Source organism: Rhinatrema bivittatum, chromosome 17 (genome assembly GCF_901001135.1).
Source record: "Rhinatrema bivittatum chromosome 17, aRhiBiv1.1, whole genome shotgun sequence".
NCBI lineage: Eukaryota > Metazoa > Chordata > Amphibia > Gymnophiona > Rhinatrematidae > Rhinatrema > Rhinatrema bivittatum.
In genome coordinates this window covers 31,039,350-31,058,839 of record NC_042631.1, presented here as the reverse complement: position 1 = coordinate 31,058,839, position 19,490 = coordinate 31,039,350, and the positions used below count along the sequence as shown (strand labels likewise).

The 19,490-nt window shown below is 40.1% G+C and overlaps 1 protein-coding gene across 1 annotated transcript in view; it reads right to left on the bottom strand.

Moving 5' to 3' along the window:
- Positions 1–5,826: 5,826 nt before the first annotated feature.
- The window catches only part of MRPL21 (mitochondrial ribosomal protein L21), a 45,608-nt gene continuing 31,944 nt past the window's right edge, over positions 5,827–19,490 (bottom strand). Inside the window, exons 6-7 of the mRNA XM_029582234.1 lie at positions 9,641–9,744; positions 5,827–6,400 (exon numbers count right to left, since the gene is read on the bottom strand). Coding sequence (XP_029438094.1) covers positions 6,336–6,400; positions 9,641–9,744 — 169 coding nt within the window. The 3' untranslated portion in view covers positions 5,827–6,335. The remainder of the gene's footprint in view (positions 6,401–9,640; positions 9,745–19,490) is intronic.

The window sequence follows — 19,490 nt, the reverse complement described above, 5'->3', positions numbered from 1 at the left end:
AAGTGTAGCTAATAGCACTCATCACATGTAAATGCCATGTTAATGAGGTTATTAACCAGTGCCCCCTTATGTAAAAAATTATTGTGCGCCCGATGTACCCATTTTTACCCTCAAAATTTAACGCCAGTCCCAGAATTGGCGTTAAGTCTTGAGGAGCCCCAAAAGTTTTTCTGTGGTACCTTGTGGCGATATTAAGTTGGAGGAACCACAAAAAGCAGTAACATGAAAAATAAATAAATAAATAAAAATAAATGTCTTGCTGCTGGTCAGGTTAGGAAAACAGACATTCAATTTATGAGTGGCCATTTTTCTAACCCAAGGCTGTTCACGGGTTTGGGAAACAGATGCTCATAACCCATGCATAGCCACTTCACCTGGGTACCCAATGCCATGGACACGCTAGGAACGCACAATTTATCTCTTAACGCGTCTTTTTTAGCGCAGCGGCTCATTTACCTATTGCATCGAGCGCCCAGAGAGGTGGTCATGCATGTTACAAAAAAAAAGTGACGTCCAGTTTGTACGCATGATTTTGGAGTGTCGGTATTGCATTGGCTTGCAAGGGCGTTGTTAGAGAATTGGACTCGGGGACCTCTGGTCTTCTTTCAACCTAATGGAATAGTGTATTGTGTCCTTTGTAGTGTTACATAGGGAGCATTTCTATTGCTTTTAAACAGGCATATCAAGTTTTGTTCCCATTGTCCAAGCCTGCTAAGAATTTGTCTTTTTTTTTTGTTTTGATATGTTTATAGTTATTTCTTCTGAGTAAATAAATTAGTCAAAGCACATACTTCTGCGTGTCTTAGTATGCATCATGTTTTACACGTCTTTTATGACACACATCAGAGATGCGTAACCTGTTAGATCATAAAAATGTATAAAAATATAACAGCCCCAAACTGTAAAGAATAACAGTAACCATAAAAAAAAAAAATGCAAAGATGGGATGAGAAAAAAACATAGAAATGGCTAAAAATGGGCCAAAAAATTTCATGAGCATCGCAGTCCAATGCCTTGCCTCCAGGCTGGGTCCAGAATTCAATCTGCTAATATCAGAGGGAAATACTTAGTTTTGGTGGAGCAACCTCTGGTGGTGGTATAAGTGAGGTAACAGTATTATTTGTGGCTTACACTGTGTTGATGATGTCAACTTTATTGAATGTAATGCCTAATTATAGATTGCATTTTACCAGGTTGTGCGCCACTTTAAATCCTCTTCTGGAAAAAGGTGGGGTAGAAAGAGAAAAAGACCCTTCTAAGATTATCCTTCTAATGTGCAGCCGTTATCAACCCTGCCGGGTCTTTTCCTATAAAGCCACGCAAGATCAGCTTTAGCTTGTCTGCTGGGATTTTAGGCAGAAGAATGTGTCTAGTTTATAATACGGAGGATGTCAGAAATGTAAATAAATAAATAAAAGAGTCTGCTTGAGGTCAGGCCAATACTTTTATTTATTTATTTTTTCTTTCTTACGGGGAGGGAAATTCTTAAAGGTATTTCACTGGGTAACTTAGCCAGGCTGCACTTTGGTCCTCCGTACTAGCGCAAGCTTTTAGCCGTGGGAGAAGAAGTATTCCTGTGGACATTGCTAGGGCGGGGGAGGAAAACTAAACATGCACATTTGATTTTCAAATGCATGCATTCTATTTTCCTCGCCATGTGCAGAAATATTAACTGCCTTTTTGAAGAAAAAAAAAACACCCCACTTTCACCCAAAGCAGTGTACAGTGGTATTTGGTACATATGTGCAGGACCTTAGGCCTAAGTATACCAGGTATGTGCAGGTACAGTGTACATCTCAGAGCACTGGTACTTCTAAAATAAAAAGTATACAGGAGGGTAGCACACAGATCTATGCCAATAAAGACACTGATATAGACTGAAGCAATTTACATGGGAAGATAGAAGGTAAGATAATTGGTATCTGCATGGGGATTGCCGAGTAGGGATTTTGGAATTTTTTTTTTATCAAGGTGGATGTGGCAGCTTGAGGGCCAGAATGTGTGTGACTTGCAATAAGTTGCTCCTATCATTGAATGTCTGATTAAAAAGCCAAAGTGTAAAGTAAGGGGATGCTTTCAGCACGTATACTTTTCATTTGCATTGTCAAAGACAAACAAGGTAGGTCATTTCTCTTTAAAAATGTTCCTAGAGCAGACATGTTAAAAATCCCCGCTTTGTAGTAAACTGAGCCTGTAAGGCTAGAACTGGAAGCCAAGTTCTCCATTTCGTCACAGAGCACAAGCAGGAGCAGTGAAAGCTTCCCGCACCTGCTGCCCTGCTAAATGTGCCTCTACCCCACACTGGAGGCATCACCTCTAACAGGGATGTGCATTCATTTTTCAACAAAATTAACCAGCTGCATTTTGCTTTGTTTAAAAACAAAATGAAAAAAAAACAAAACACCTAAAACCTCCAAAATTTGTTTTGGTTTCAGTGGCTTTCATTTCAGGAAGTGAATGTAAAACAAACTGAGAACAAACCAAAATAACAAAATTCACACCTCTCCCCTCACACCCTCTTCCTGGGGTTTGCAAAGTAGAAAGGAGCAGGAGCCAGATCCCGGTTTCAAAAATGGCTGTGCAACAAAATAGCGACTGCCTCAGGGCCAGTCGGCACCATTTTCAACCTGGGATCCAGTGGGGCAGGAGCAAATGGGGATCGCTCCAGCCTCTTTCTACTTTGCAGACCCCAGGAAGGGGTAAAGAGCCCTCTGAGGGGGGTGTGTGAGGAACTTATAGGGAGAGTGTGTGTGTGTGTGTGTGGGGGGGGCATACATTTACTGGGTTTTTTTTAAATAACTTTATTTAGCAACATTTGTTGGCATACAACAGAGAAATTTAAAATCATGAGAGGTCTAGAACGGGTAGATGTGAATCGGTTATTTACTCTTTCGGACAGTAGAAAGCCTAGGGGGCACTCCATGAAGTTAGCATGGGACACATTTAAAACTAATCTGAGAAAGTTATTTTTTACTCAACGCACAATTAAACTCTGGAATTTGGTGCTACACTAACTGCACTAACCACATCCTTTGGCAACAAATTCCAGAGCTTTATTGTACGTTGAGTGAAAAAGAATTTTCTCCGATTAGTCTTAAATGTGCGACTTGCTAACTTCATGGAATGCCCCCTAGTCCTTCTATTATTCGAAAGTGTAAATAACTGATTCACATCTACTCGTTCAAGACCTCTCATGATCTTAAAGACCTCTATCATATCCCCCCTCAGCCGTCTCTTCTCCAAGCTGAACAGCCCTAACCTCTTCAGCCTTTCCTCATAGGGAAGCTGTTTCATCCCCTTATCATTTTGGTTGCTCTTCTCTGTACCTTCTCCATCGCAACTATATCTTTTTTGAGATGAGGCGACTGGAATTGTACATAGTATTCCAGGTGCGGTCTCACCATGGAGTGATATAGAGCCATTATGACATTTTCCGTTTTATTAACCATCCCCTTCCTAATAATTCCTAACATTCTGTTTGTGTTTTTGACTGCTGCAGCACACTGAGCCGACAATTTAAAGTATTATCCACTATGATGCCTAGATCTTTTCCCTGGGTGGTAGCTCCTAATATCCAGATTTTTCTGAATGCAGTCATCTGTTGAGGGGGAGGGGAGGATATATGGTGGCATTGTCAGACTGTACAACACTTCTGGTTGTGGGTTGCATAGGAAATAGCTGATATCTTAGGCTTCTCCATATACCTCATGCCATCGTTAGAGCTCCTGGAAGATGGGACAAGTCCATGGTTCCAGTAAAGTATAGGACTCTGGTAGGGCAATTATTATTAGCTTCACGTTTCACAATTGCTACATTTGGAAGTCTAACCCTAGCGTGGATTATTGGTGTAATCAAGGGCGTACTGCGTCTGATCTTGAGAAGCTATGCTATGATCTTAAAGGGGAGAACTTAAGTATGATACAATCTGGGGCATTTATCATCAGCTTTGTAATCTTTCATAGGGTAACAACTTGTAAATTGCTTTTTTTTTGTTTTGTAAGTCTGCAATGCTTTATATTCTTATTTGCTCATTAGATACTTTATTTTACATTTGTTGGTAACAACTTGTGCACATAAGCGTTGGCCCGTCCTTGAATGGCCCTAGACCGCCCCATTTCTTTACATATGTGCATTAAAGTGGAAATACAAATATTTCCCACTTTGTAAAATATGGACTCAAGCAAGTAGATGCTTCTTATGAGTGGAAAATTTTGAAAATTCACCATAAACAATTCAATCCTCACACATTACAAGCAGCTGGGTTCCACATCTTTTTTGGTCCCTAGGACCAATCGGTTTTTTTTAGGGCAGGTTGCAAACTCTACCATCAGGCTCCATATCAAGTCTCTTCATCTGTATACACTTGAATTTCATGCATGCATGCTGGTGATTCAGAGGACAAAACACCAGCTCCCAGCCGATCAGGCTCCCACAGTTTGAGTCCCATTGATGGCCAGTACTGGCAGATATCAATAACTGCCTTTGGCTAATCTTAACCGTAAGTACTGATCCGTGATATGCATGCTATCCACACTATTTAAAGCCATGTTCCTGTAAACATTTCCAAGTGGGTGTTTTTCACAACGGGTGATCATCAATCATATTGTTCAATTACTGTAAGCTATTGTAAAATTCGGTAAAGAAAATGTTTAAAATAGGGTCAAAATATACAAGAAGGGGAAGGATATTTTTCAAGGGAGACATGGCACACAACCCTGGACACCATTATAAAATGATATGCATGCCAAAAGGTGCACAGATGCCAAAAACATATCGGTACATTTTTTGAAGGGTTAGGAAACAGTTACCAGACTATGCTGAAGCTATAAGAAAAGGATGCCGACAATTTAGCAACAAGGTACTGTGTTACTGTAATGGAACTATCACATCAATATCATCAGAGTTAAAAAAAAAAAGTTTCACATTCATTTCCACTTGGCACAAATGTCAATTTTGCAGCAACTGTGTGAAGTTGCCTTAAAGACGATAGAAAAAAATGATTCTGTTCTTGCACTATTTTTTACTTTTCTTAGCCCAGTTTTGTAAGCTGTGACATCTTCAAAATTAGTTTTCTTGTTTCTTGACCCTGGATGTTCCCTGCTCTCCCTGTCAGGCTAGGACTTGGCAAGATAAAAGACAGTTCCAAGGCAAAACTATCAGGTTGCTAGGCAGAGAGTATGACACAGCATCTTCTCATTTAATGCAGGGTTTATTCCTAATATAAAAGGTAATATGTTCTGTTCTCTTCCATTAACGTGAAAACTGTATATAAAACAGTGGGTTCACAGTACTCGCAGTCCAATCAGGGTTATTTCACAGGTACTCCGGTTCAGATAAGGTTACAGATCTTCCGTACCTGGGATTCACACCACAGAGAATAGCTCTCAGGCCCTCGGGTTGCTGGGAACACTGGGATGTCCAATCTGAGACCTCAGCCACGCATGTGCGCAAGGGTATGCAAGCTTTCTCAGCCTGCTCGGCTGCAAGTAAACAGACCCAACCTACGGCTCCCGAGCAGAGCAAAAGCCCTGCAACAGGACAGGTCCCAGTTCAAGACCAAGTCTGGCTCTTTCCCCCCCCCCCCCTTACACTCCTTTCGCTCAGTACCTAAACTGCAAAGAAACTCAGGAGCATCACTGAGTAAACAATCCCAAATACCATCCCAACAGTGAGCGAAGGAAGAGGAGCAGAAAGCAAGGGAAAAGTGAAGCGAAAGTACACGCTCGTTTACAGAGACAAATTCTACAGATGAGAAGTCAATTAAAAGCCGCTGCTTGACAGAAAAGCATTATGTTGCAAGGCAAATTACTATACAGTAGAAATGTCTAAGTGAGTAAGCAACATTTATTTTTGAAAAGATACATTTTACATTTCTATGGTATTCATATCCATAGGACCCATGGTGCCTTACGAAGGAATCTACAATTTCTGATTTTCCCAAGAAACGCACCCTAGAAATGGGGAGGTCCCTTACAGGCAACTCTGCGGTGGGCCAACTGGTCAATCCTTTCAAATCTCAAATGACAGTGGCATGCAAGATGTACACACACATTGACAAGAGCAGTGGAAAATCACTGAAAAATCCTTGCTCCAAAGGTGATGTCCGATTAAGTTATTTCACTATTGGGTAGGATAGCAAATGGTGGTAGGAAAGAAAGAAGCTTCTGGAATCATGGCTAGAAATTTGTTCGATTCCTAGATCAGTTTTCTCTCATTACTTTAAGGTTTGCATATCTGGAAATAACAAAACCTCAAAACATATTGAAAAATCATCGATTGGCAAGTATTTTATTTTTACATTTTTTAAAATATTTGCATAAAAAAAAACAAACAAATCAGGATAAACTGGGAGCAATTTCTATGGTGTTTATCCTCAGAAGCGTCTCTGGATGAACTAAAACTGGAAAAAGAGAAATAAAAATTAGACCTTGTGCACAAAGAATATTATGGAAGCCTGCATTCTTAAAAGAATGTTATTCCTTCATAAGCAGATTCTACTACGCAATTATGAGGATTATTCACATCTTTCATGCTAATCCCTGCATAATAACTAAGGCGAGCCTTCACTCTGCTGTCTCCAACTTAAAATGCAGAAGTCTTTCTGAGACACCTGCCATGACCACAACAACTAACCTGCTAAATTCTGCTTTGGAATGGGCTTCTTTAAACTATTTTTTAGTACTTTTATACACACATTTTTCAATACCATTTAACTTCAGATTTTTTGTTCAGGGTTCAAACAAACAAAGACGACATCTAACAGGTTGTTTTTGCTATAGAAGGTATCTATTAATACTCTTCAAATATAGTCTATTATGTAATGATAATACAATAAGACATCATACTGACAAACCCTTATTCTCTAGAAACCTCTTCATTACCGTCAAACAACAATATACATTTTTTCACCCTACCTGCCTCTTGCTTCCTTTAAATAAGGAACTACCCTGGCATCCAGAAGCTTGTCTTCTGGTATTATCAACAGAAAGAGTATCAAATAAATGATAAATTATTGACATGCACATTAGTGATAGTCAGACTAACAACTGCGACCAAATGGAAAATCCAGGAAGCTGTATGGAGGAGTAATTTGTGAGGTAATGAAGCTACCATGGTAATGGAAAAGATTACCTGTGATAAAATGACGATGTTAAAAATAGATACTGGGATACATGAAAGCCATGTCTAAGTTTTATAGAGAAGGAAAGGATTATTCATTATGGGAAATAAAGGAGATATTTCAGTTTTTAGATTCCGTTTAGGAGAAACAGAGTCCCATATTTTTAAAGTGAAATTGACCAATGGGTTGAATCCTCTCTTAGTATTTCTCTGGTTTTTGGGCAAACAGTTGAATACAGTTTTCTAGGTGGGAAATACAATTTTTCAAATTTGAACCCACAGTTTCTGATCATTCAACAAGTGCCGATTACTCCATGCTCTTAGCTGGCAAACTTAATAAAATCTGGTCAAATCAGGTACCATCAATCATCCCTATAGACCCTCACAGAATTTCCCTGGATATAAGGGGCTTCTAAATCTTTTCTAATGTTTGATATTATCTGCGTGCTAAGATTACTAGGAATCTTAATTCAGAGGTATTTTGAGGGAACAAGATGCCCATCTAAAATGGAAACTTTCCACTGTTATAGTTGGTTATAGACCCTCCACTAGAAATGGCCGGCATCCTTTTCTAGTTGCCCTCCTGATTCAGAATGGCTCCCATTTACTTTTAATCTTGCTTTTGGTATTTCATGCAACTGGCTAATCCATAATCTAAAATTATGAAGATGAATCATATAAAATCAATGCAGGAGTACAGCTCATGTGGATATCAGAAGAATCTCTAGATCTCAAGCTCACAGTCCTTCACATGTCTAGTGAACCTAAATCTGCCATATGGCCTTTTAGCATAGTTCTCACACACTTAGCAAGTCTTACACTTTTTATGGGTAGATCTAGAAATGGCTGAGTCAGAGTATTGAAGCCTCCTGCTATATATAACAAATGAACTTTTGTAAATTCTGCCAGAGCAAATAAAATGATTGACTTAAGGAACATACAGATGCCAGTGTTAACTATCTTAGGGAAAGAATGAAAAATAAAATGTATTTCCCCAATTTAATTGCTATAACAGACTCAGACTGAAATGGTAAAGCAGAAGAAACTAATATTCCTACTCTGACAATTTTATTTTATTGCTTTCACATGTGCTGCCATAAAAATACCCAAGGATAATTTTTATATTTAAGTAGTTCACCATCACTTTTTCTCCAGTAATTTTCATGTACAATAATTATATCAGCTTTTCTTTTTCTTGCTCCTTTTAATAAAAAAAAAATTCTTTTCTGGAAGGTATTCAACCTTTACCATTAAAATTCTCAAAATTCAGTAAATATATAATCACTAAAAAGTCTCCAAAAATACAGATTAATTTCAACCTCCTTCTACTAACGCTCACATTTTGTATGTAAAGTGACCTCCTCCCCTGCTATAGCAAATCCAGAATTTGCCTCCATGTTTCATTTTCAGCCCCGTAACTCTATGGACAAAGCTGCTTGCTAATTAAGAAAACAAAACATGTGGAAAAAATGAAATACCTTTACCTATTCTCCAAGTAACAATTGATCATTGCTTTCCATTCCACCCCAAGACCAGTTGGGCAAGCTGACCCAGCTTTCCAGATGGGACTGGACTTTAATGTTCAGGGTGTATTTTTAACCTCAACTTGTTTTAATAGAGTGACTAATCCATATTGTAGCTCCAAGGAATGTGGAACTGAATGTCTCACATTTATTTCACACACAGCAGATGCTTACTCCCTCATACACTGCCAGGTCATTACATTATTTTTGTTCAGCCCTGTATTTAATTGATTGGTGCTCCTAAAGCACTAAGAAATCTATTCCGAATGAAATTGTGGCAGTGTGGTTCTTTGCATACTGTGCTCTCTCATTTGGGTATTACATTCAAGAAAACATGTGGGGTGGTAATGACCAGCAATCCTGTTTTAGTTACTACTTGATCTCACTTGGCTCATTGAATAATGTCCTATCATACCTACATATAAAGGTTTGCTCAAACAAGCAAGTGAGACATGGGAATGGGGAAAGGGAATACCAGCAAGTGACTGATAGCCTTCATTAGTGGATAGTGCTAAAGGTCATGGCGGTGGTACAGAGAACACAGACTGTTTGTTTTCAGGAGATGATATCAGCAATTAAAACAGCCATTGCCCAATTACCTCACCCCTGGAAGGCATCATGCCAAGCTTCGGGACTTGTTTTTTTCTGCGGTGTAATTCAGTATGGTTAAAATAATGTTTACGCTAGTAAACAGAAAAGGTATAACCTGGAAGGCTAATCAGTGACTTACATTTATTCTCTACAAACCAAGGTCCACTAGAAAGAGCTAAACTTCTTGAAAAATACTGCAAGTTCATGCCTGTCCCAACTAAAATTACTTGTGTTGCACTCCATATTCCTACTGTATTGGTGGGGCTATGACTGTTAGGAAAATGAAATAAGTCATTTTCACTGTTGCATCAGTTGATGCTTTTTTAATACAATCCAAATCCCACCCAAGACTTTGCATAATCCCGTACATTACTGTTTTAAAGGTGTGTCAATTTTATTTTTCTTACTCTTTTTCCTTCGGTATCTGTGCCTTCGCCAGAACTTCATCCAAATTTTTGGACAAGAGTCAGTCTTTTCGATAACTGTGGCTTCTACTCGCACAAGATCTAGCCTGAAAAGTGAACATATTTCTGATTAATTGGGCAGACTCGTCACTCTGAAAACCACATGAATCATCACAGCCCAAATACTTTGCGATCAATTTCCAAAATTCGATCTTCATTGCAATCTCTTATCCTTTTGGCAATGCTATTAAGCATGCTATTCCACATCTGAAAGAAGGCTGCATACCATTATAAATGAAAGGGTTCAGGTGAAATCCAAGAGCAAAACAAAACTAATGAACAAAGTGATCAATGATAGAAAATATATAAGAACGGAGAAGGTCTACATAGTCTGTATACAGAAATTTAAATAAATTGTCAGTATATACAGTATATATACTGTACATAAAAGATACAATTACTTGGGCAACATTAAAGCATTATCAAAGGAAAAATACATTGTTTATACAAATAAAGAAGAAATCATATGAACAATTGTCCAAACAGCATCATTAACTGGTGTTGTAAATGAGAGCATGATGATATACTTATTTTTATAGTGCTACTGGACATATGAAGTGCTGTACAATTATTATTAAATAATGAGTATCTCGATCCAAAGAGAAAGAACGAATCAGCAACAGCTTCAAAGAGAGGGAAAGAACTCTCAGCAAAGGTTTAACACAGTTACTCAACAAATAAAAGCTAAACCACAATAGAATAAATGAGATATTGGTAAACTGAATGTGGGAACGTACTAAGAATCTAATAAAATGAAAGGGCAATTATCAAGGGCAGGCTGCAAATATCCAAGTAGCTTGTGCCTAGCACGAGAAATTTAGATGAAATAACACAAGATCCAGAAATAAGGACGACAAAAAAATACTCCCGGATCAGTTACCATGTGGCAAGTTATCCTAAATTAAAAAAAAAAAAAATAAAAATCCAAAAACCCCAGTCAAATGCAAGTCTTGAAACTGGAGCAGTGCTTTAAGGGCCACAACCTGAAAATAATGCAGGGAAAGGAAGGGGGGTGGGCTTATCGCTCGAATATAGGAGAAGGAAAATGAAATGGATTAAATAAGAGCAAAGAAATGAAAGAGTCTGGGACCCCAGCATGCAAGCCAGAGTCGCCCTACAGCAGCTCTTTCCTCTTTCGTGATCTCTGCTAAGTTACTTCATCAGTTTTGTCCACTATCTTTTTATTCTTGTCTCGTTTCTCCTTTCATCTGCTGAGAACTTTCGCTGAAACCAGTGTTTTACAGATTATATATATGAATTGTTCTTTAAGAAATCCAAGAACAGTATGAGGGTAACTTTCAAACTTCTGAGCACGGACGCGTATACACACATGGAGATCTGGAAAAGTATTTTATATCCTGCACATATCAGATACGCACAGGTTATATACGTATGTCTACCCCCATCATATGCACGTATGAGTGGTTACAATGCGAGTGTGTAATGTGGGGAATGTGGAAAACAGGATTTACATTCAGACAACATCCAACAAGGCATTGATCTGTGCAGTCTGGGTAAACAAGCATCAGGGTAACTTGCTTGATGCGGCGATTACTACCCTTAACCCTTATGCTCACCTATGATGCAACTCCAACATTACTCTCTGCATCAATGACAGGGGAGGGCAGGAAATTTGAATCAAACAGTACCAACAAGGGCCCTGAACTTGGTGGTTGATGAAACAGATACGTATGGGGAAATAAGTGTGGAAGCTTGCTGGGCAGGCTAGATGGGCCGATTGGTCTTTTTCTGCCATCATTTCTATGTTTCTATGTGTACTTCAATACACTGAACTTGTGTACTTTTCCTATTTTATAAACATGTGCGGAAAAAAAAAAGAACAACTTACTTGTGGTAAAACACTAATTTACACACAAGTCTGTCTATTTTAAAACATGTGCACGTAATTGAAATTGCCAGTTTGCCGATACCTCCACCAGTTCACCCAGTCCTGCAAGGTCATTGAGACCCTCCCAGTTCTTCACCCTGAATTCATCCAGATCTCCCTACTCAACCAGATCAGTCTGATATCAATTGCACAAGACAAATTACACAAACAGCAGCTTGTGCATGGACCTCTTCACCCTGTCCAGAATGATCCTCGACTGCTCCCTTTCCACGTGAGACTAAACACCATGCATAGTTATGAGATTTATAAAACAGCATGTACGCGAGTACAAGCTACTTACACACGTAGATACTAATTTCACACACACAAATATCTGGGATCTTGGTGCCATAAACCTTCATTCACAAAGGCATGGGAATTTCCCCCCTGTTTTACATCCCCTCCTTCCAAGGCTACCTGCCAACATCCCTGGACTGGTCTTTGCAAACAGTGCAGGTGAGAGAAATGAACCCAGCAATTCTGCAAGAAACAGGTTACTGAAACACTTATTCCAGCCACCAGCTGAATGTTGTGACTGTCAGTCTAAGACGGCTTCGCCCCGCCTACCTTACTCTTCTTGTGGTTCCTCCCGCTCACCTCGGACTACTGGCTGCCGCGGCGTCTGTCTGCCGACCTCTCCGGCGTCCCCGGACCGGCTTTGGTATTGCTTCCCGCCATGCTCCTCCAAGGTACCATAGGGCGCGCACGCCACCCTCATCTTTATTGCCTCATTGGCACGAACCTCAGGGGCGTCCCCCTGAGATGACTTCATGCTGCCCGGATATTTAGGCCTACCTCTTTTGCTAGCTAATCGAGTTAGCAATGACTCGGATACTGCGGATGGGATTCGCTCTCTGTACCGAAGCTACTCTGCCACTCCAGCGTTCTCTGGAACTCTTACTGCTAACGGGGTACCCGCTCCTCGGGGGCCTCTTCTGCTTCTTTCAGGTGCTATCAGGAACCAGTACTCGCTCCTCGAGGGCCCATGTTCCCCGAGTCGCTGCCTGCATCTACAATCCTTTCTACTTGGAAGACTTTACTAACAGTTTCCATCTGTGAGTACAACTACCATCTATTCCACAGAACCAGGTGCTCGCTCTTCGAGGGCCTGCCCTCTGTTCCAGTGCAGACCTCTCGTCTAGTGGAGTACAATATCACTGAGTCTCCCTGGTCTAATGGATCAGGTACTCACTCTTCGAGGGCCTGCTCTCCCTGTCTCAGAGCTTCACCTATTCTACCTGGAACTCTGTATATTTCTCACTGTGTACTTATAACTCTCAGTCTCTTTCCACTTCAGCACAGTCAAGCAGAGGATCCACTGTTCCAGCGTCCTGTGGATACTTGCCCAGCCGGGCTCAACATCTACTACTCACTACTGCCACCTCTGGTGGTTTCCAAAACTGTTTAAATAACGATTCAATCTGTGTTTGTGTGTCCAGAGTCTAGCCCAACACCGTGGTCCCTCACGGGACTGCCCCCCGTGGGCGTGGTCAGCTGCCACAGTGTCCAAGGATCCACCCAAACACCAATAATCATAACACTGAACAAAAGCTGCTTACCTGGGATCTGGTTGAAATTTCTATTCTCAGAAAGCAAGGAAGAAGGGAAGAACTAAAACACTTTATCCTTCTTCCTTATTTTACTCCCAAGTTAAGCATTTTGATTTTCTTTCATTAACACGCATCCTGCTACTTGGGGAAGCTATACATGAGTACCCACAGTCTGCGTTAGCAGAAAAACAAAACCCCAGCCACAGTACCTTAGACTGCTGCTGTAATAAACAATTACAATGTCTGTGTTTCAGGTTCACCTTTGTGGCTATCCACTTACTGAGTAAAAGCAGCAGCTAAACTGTTTTACTGAGGTCATTCACTTTCTGGTTATTGCAAACGTCTTAGGAGCTTTCAGTAAGAACAAAACTGTTGTACATCTGAAGGGTTCTTATATTTACACCCCTTGCTGTGCATTTAAAATAAATAAGACTAACACTGAAGGGAAACCATATGAATCAAAAAGACGTCATCAACTTCACTGTATGCCTTCCTGGACAAAAGCAGAACCTATCCCAGCCTACACAATTCTAGGTCACAGGTGGGGGGAAAAGTCACAGAGAATACTGAATGGCAGTGCGTAATATAAAGTCAGATTAGTTTATTTACTTACTGGGTCAGACCGAGGGTCCATCAAGCCCAGCAACCTGTTTCCAGGACACAAGTACCTGGCAGGATCCCAAAAGGTAGATAGATCCCATGACTGCAATTCCGCTAGGACATCAAAGCAGTTTACAAAATGTTGAGGGCATACCATAGCATAAATAAAATGGTAGTGTATGGGGTTGAGGTTCCGCTTTAATTTCCTACATGCAATTTACAAAATTACATGTATTACTCCTTTGTAATGTTTTTCTTTAAATAGAAAACTTATTGAACTTTCACTGATTTAGAACAATCATTCTTTAATTTAAATTCCCGTGCCTCTTTTCCTCAAGCATTTTTCATACTGGCATGTTATCAAACACAATGGTGTATCATATGATTGTCACTATATGTTGGACTTGCTAGATGTACATTATAATATTTACATTGCACAAAACAGTCAGCCACCAATAACCCAGTTTTAAGCAAGGCATTCCAGTGTAAAAAAGCATACACAGACTGCTAAGAACTACATAGGAACTTAGGCCTTAAACAAGTTAAAGATTGTTCCTATTCCATATATCATTTTAACATGCTTCTATTTGACTTCTATACGAAATCCATGTACTTTCTCATGCAACCTTTGGCAAAGCTTTTTTTTTTTTTTTTTTAATGTTTTTCCCCATAGGATTTAATGGAATAACCACCAATGTCTGCAAGTGAAGAGAATTGATCATATTGTACAATGAAAAAAAAAAAAAAAAAAAATTCAAAGCCTAAACTTTAAAAGCATCTAGAACACTGATGGCGAACTCCAGTCCTCAAGTGCCACAAACAGGCCAGGTTTTCAGGATATCCACAATGAATATGCATGCGATAGATTTACAAACATTGTAGATATCCTGAAAACCGGGCCTGTTTGTGGCACTCGAGGATTGGAGTTCGCCATCAGTGATCTAGAACAAAAGTGGACCAACCACCAGCTCTGGGTTTCAGGAGAACCAAATGATGTAAATTAACATGGTCCTTAGACCAAAAGTAAACAAATGTAGCACATTAATATTTTTGTTGGATATCCTGAAAACCAGACCTAGATAAGCATGCCAAGGACTGAGTTTGCACAGTCCTACTCTACAGGACATATCACATAAACATATAGGCCTTTTGGTTGTAAGGCCAAAAAATAAATGGAATATTCATCCCAACCATACCATGCAGACTATAGTCTCTGTATCATATATAAAGACTCCTGGCTCGAATACTTCAGGGAAAGTGTTGTCCTGGTAATTATTAGCTTTTCAAATTAATCATGTCCTCTCAAACAAATTATGGCTGCTTTCTCAGACGGCATGTTACCTAACATTTAGTCTAGATTTGATCTTTGCTTTTTAATGAATCACAGCTACTGCTATGATTCTCTTCCAGCTCTTAAGGCCAGAAAATGTTAGAGCTGATAGATGTACTGCTTACTTGTTTGAGGACATTTATGGGATATACTGTTCTAATTAATAATTCCCTCAGTACTTCAAAATAAAACAAGTTCTTACGGCATAATGCTTCTCCATCTAAAATATGATCTTTATGACAAATTACACTGTCAGAATAAATCACCAGCTAAATTTTAGAGGTTAAATGGGGCAATTCAGATAAGCTGAATCAAAGTAATCTTGGCCAAAATTCTACCCTCCTGATGTAGGATTTCTCAATTGTTTTGGTATCTTCAGAGCACAGCTACCTGCTCTTGCCAATGGCCACTGACAATTTTTCCTACTACATTAACATTAGCAGATTCCTTCATCCGTTAGTGGTCATCTCTGAAAAATGCTGCTCTGGTGGATGGCACTGAAATAAAGCACCATAAACCCCCAGATGGAGGAAATACTGTTTTTTTTGTTAATTTGTTTTTTTTTTTTGCCCAGCAGATTTTCTCCTGGTCCTTTGGGCTTCAAGCTCTACTGGAACAGACCTCTACTCTACAGATCCTTAGGGTTTTCCCCACACCATTTCCTCCTCCCATCTAGCCCAGCCATTACAGGAATAGCCCTCGGCCAGGAGTTACAGATCACAGCTCCCTTTGGAAGCAGAATGCGATGGCTAGAACTTCCTTCCATCACATACTAAGGCCGGCGGCTGGGATATATCCTTAACAGTATGGAGAGGAATAAGTGGGCACACTGGATGGACTAATTGGTCTTTTTCTGCTGCCAGCTACTATGTTACTGTGACAGAATTCTAAGATAAGGTGACCGTAGAAGATCAGATGGTGCCAGAGATATTAAGCAGCTGGATTTCCATAAGGCCTTTGACATTGTTCCACACAGAAGACTGATAAGCAAGCCTGGGAATGGGAGCAAAATGTATAAACTGGATGAGAAGCTGGTTAAGCAATCATGGTGTCCACTTTGGTGAAGGGAAGCTGAGCATCAGGATGCTAGAAGGAAGAGTACTAGGAGGGAAAGTGTGCCTGTTTGTGGATGACATGAAAACCTGCAACAGTGCAGTCATGCCAAGGAGAATAGATAAAATTGGAAGAATGGCCAAGGAATGGCAACTGCCTTTGAGTCCAAAAATTTGAAAAATCATGTATTTGGGGGCTGCAGAAATCCAAGGGCCATATACCATTTGAGAGGGGGAAGAAATGCAGTTGCAGACAGGAAAAAGCACCTGGGGATCAAGACCACCAATGACCTCAGGATATCCAGGGTAACAAAGCTGTGGGGGAGACTGCATAAGAGGAGGTCTCACTAGAAAGTAGTAAAATTCTCTCTGTACAATTTTGTGGCCAGACCCCAACCTTGGTTAGTATGTTCAGTGCAGGAAGCAGCTTCTACAAAAGGACACTGAGAAGGAGGCGATTCAAAATACAGTCATGAAAACAGCAAAACTTTACATGGAGAAACTTGAAAAGCTAAAGATATGCTCACATTGGAAGAAAGGCGGGGGATCCGATGCAAACAATCACATAACTAACAAGCTTCAATATATTAGAAGGTTGCATTTTCTATTGAATGAACACGAGAGGTGGCCATCATATGAAGATGGAAGGAGGGAAACTCAAAAAGAAAGAGGAAATTCAGTATTTCTTTCCTGAGAGGATGAGATACCAGGAACAGACTTCCACCAGAGCTGGTAGGAGCCAAAAAGTCCAGGCATGCTTGGAACAGAAAGAAAGGGACTTCAGTGGCAGGGCAAGGGAAGGAGGAGACCAGGGATCAAAACGTTTGCTGCAGTACAGTGGACAGATACAAATGGACAGCCTAAATGGCCCCTGTCTACTGATTTCTTCTAGGAGGTCCATATTCAGCTACTGTGCGGCTCAACTAGTTAGCCAGATAAACCTATCTGCTATCTTAGCTTGAATACGCAGAAGTGCGAGCACGCCAATGAACATACATAATTATCGTAAAGTTAGGTAACTTTTGGTCAGGTCTACAGGACGACCAGACTTAGCCGGATAACTTATCTGGCTAACTCAGCCCCTCCCAGTTATGCCCTCGCCCCACCTACCAATTAGCAGGCTAATTGTTTAACAAGATAAGTAGTTATCCAGCTAAGTGGCAGCTGATGATGCCGAGCACATAGTCAGCTGTCGCCTCTTAGCTAAATAAACAGGAACTTATCTGGCTAAGTGACTCTGATTATGGACCTCTAAGTTTCTATTTTGCTCAGTTTCTGATTTAACCATCTTTTTTGGCTGAGTTAGTTACCGCACAAGTTAAAATGGTTTAAGAAGTTAAGGATTCTTTACTAAGCTGGTATCACCAGACATCAGACTTCCAACTCATACAGCTTCCAACCAGGCTGATTACATGACCCAACATACGAAGAACTTGCGGCCTCACCAGTTCCATGCTGAACTTGGAAGAAAATACCTAGTTTTAGCACTGGTCTGCCGATCTTAAGTCTTCTTGGCCTAAAGAACAAGTGTCATCATGCTTAGCTTCAGTAATGCCATTCACATACACCAGTGTCAATATAGGTTGGTACACAATTAGGCATTTCAGGTAACATATTACCAGAGTCACTTTAAGAGCTGGGTAAACATTTTTTTTTTAAGTCTACTCCAAATTACCAAAAGCTATACACTACTATGTGAGAACCCAGGTTCAATTCCTGCCAGGGGTATCCACTAATTTGGTTGATTGGAGAGTACTATAGGAGAAGCATTCAAAGGAGGAAAAAGGAAGGGTGACACTGTGACTAAGTCCATGGCAGTGGTGTCACCTGCTGACTGACTCAACAGAAGCAGTATTTGATTCCAAGGAGGACCATAGAGGGTTGGTAAAATAATGCAATTCAGGAAAGAAAAGGGCAAACTAAGAGCTGCAAACAACGGCTACGTGATCCTTCAACCTTGGGCTTCCTGCCCTAATACATAAATGGAAACCACAGGAATGGCAACTATTTGTAACCAGGCAGTATATCAATGACTGAAAGGTAGCAAAACGCTGGGGGTAGAGCACAATCAGGGATTTTATAGGATGGAGGGTCAGTTTTATATGTATCTGCAGGGTGGTTTGCATGGAAATGTATTCTATAAATGTTATAGCCATGTACGAAAAATGTAAAATGAACAAAAGAAATTCCTGTACTGTCACATATCAGGAAAGACTTTTAACCTCTGTATTTATCAAGGAAAGCTGCCTATTACTGTGCGCTGACAGAAAATGAATTCATGCCACTGGAATTCTAAAAGCAGCATCTTCACTGCTGCCGTGTAGAACCATAGGCAAAGCCGCTGTGGAAATGTTTACTATGTTAGACACCATGCATTTGTCTTGGCTGAAAAAGCATATAAAAAGTGGCACAGTTTGTTTAAAGTCTGCAACTGAGAGGTGTATATTAAGCACAGCACTGTAGTATCTGGAGATACTTTGGGATGAACGCATTCACAAGGTGCTGGAAAAAGAAAGTATTATATACAACAAAAGCCAATACACAATCAATCTTGTGTCAGTCTGCCTACCCAACATCTTCTAACCCTCTCCTAAAGATATGCCTAACCAGTTGGATTTTCAGAATATCCACAACAAATATGAATGAGATAGATCTGCACAGCCTGGGTCTTCAGTATTTGCAAACTTATCTCATACACATTCATTATAGAAAACCTGAAACCCAACTGATTAAGTGTGCCTTCAGGAGAGGTTTGGGGAAATTATATTACAAATGAGATATCAGATGAGATATTACAAATGAGACTAAATTTCAGCTTCCCTATCATCCTGCCTCACCCGGCCAGACAAGCGGGACATACCCAAACCTATTCCAACACAGGTAGGAAGAAGAGAGGGCTGCTTTGAGAGTGCCTGCCAGAAGGCAGCATTTTCCTGGGTGTGCGCGGTGGCCATATTTTATATTATGTCGTAGAACACTCTACAACTTTACCTGTAACCTGGTAAAGCAAAACTTAGTTTACTAAATTAAATATATGGATATAAAATCAGCAAAGATAAGTAATATCAAAACTGAATACAGTAACAGTAAGCTGTACATATATCAATACAAGTAAATAGGAAACAGACAGAAATAAAGATAGAACATTTATTAAAGGACAACAAAGAAACTTCCCTCTGTATAAGCCAATATTCTTGGAAACCTGGAAGACTCAAGCTCAGGGACCCTAAAAAGAAACAGCTGATTCGCTCTGTGTTCCTGAATACTTGAAAGGCACTCCTTAGTCTTCAAAGGACAAGGTACAGAGCAAAATAAGGCTGAGATGTATTAAGAACATAAGAAATTGCCATGCTGGGTCAGACCAAGGGTCCAT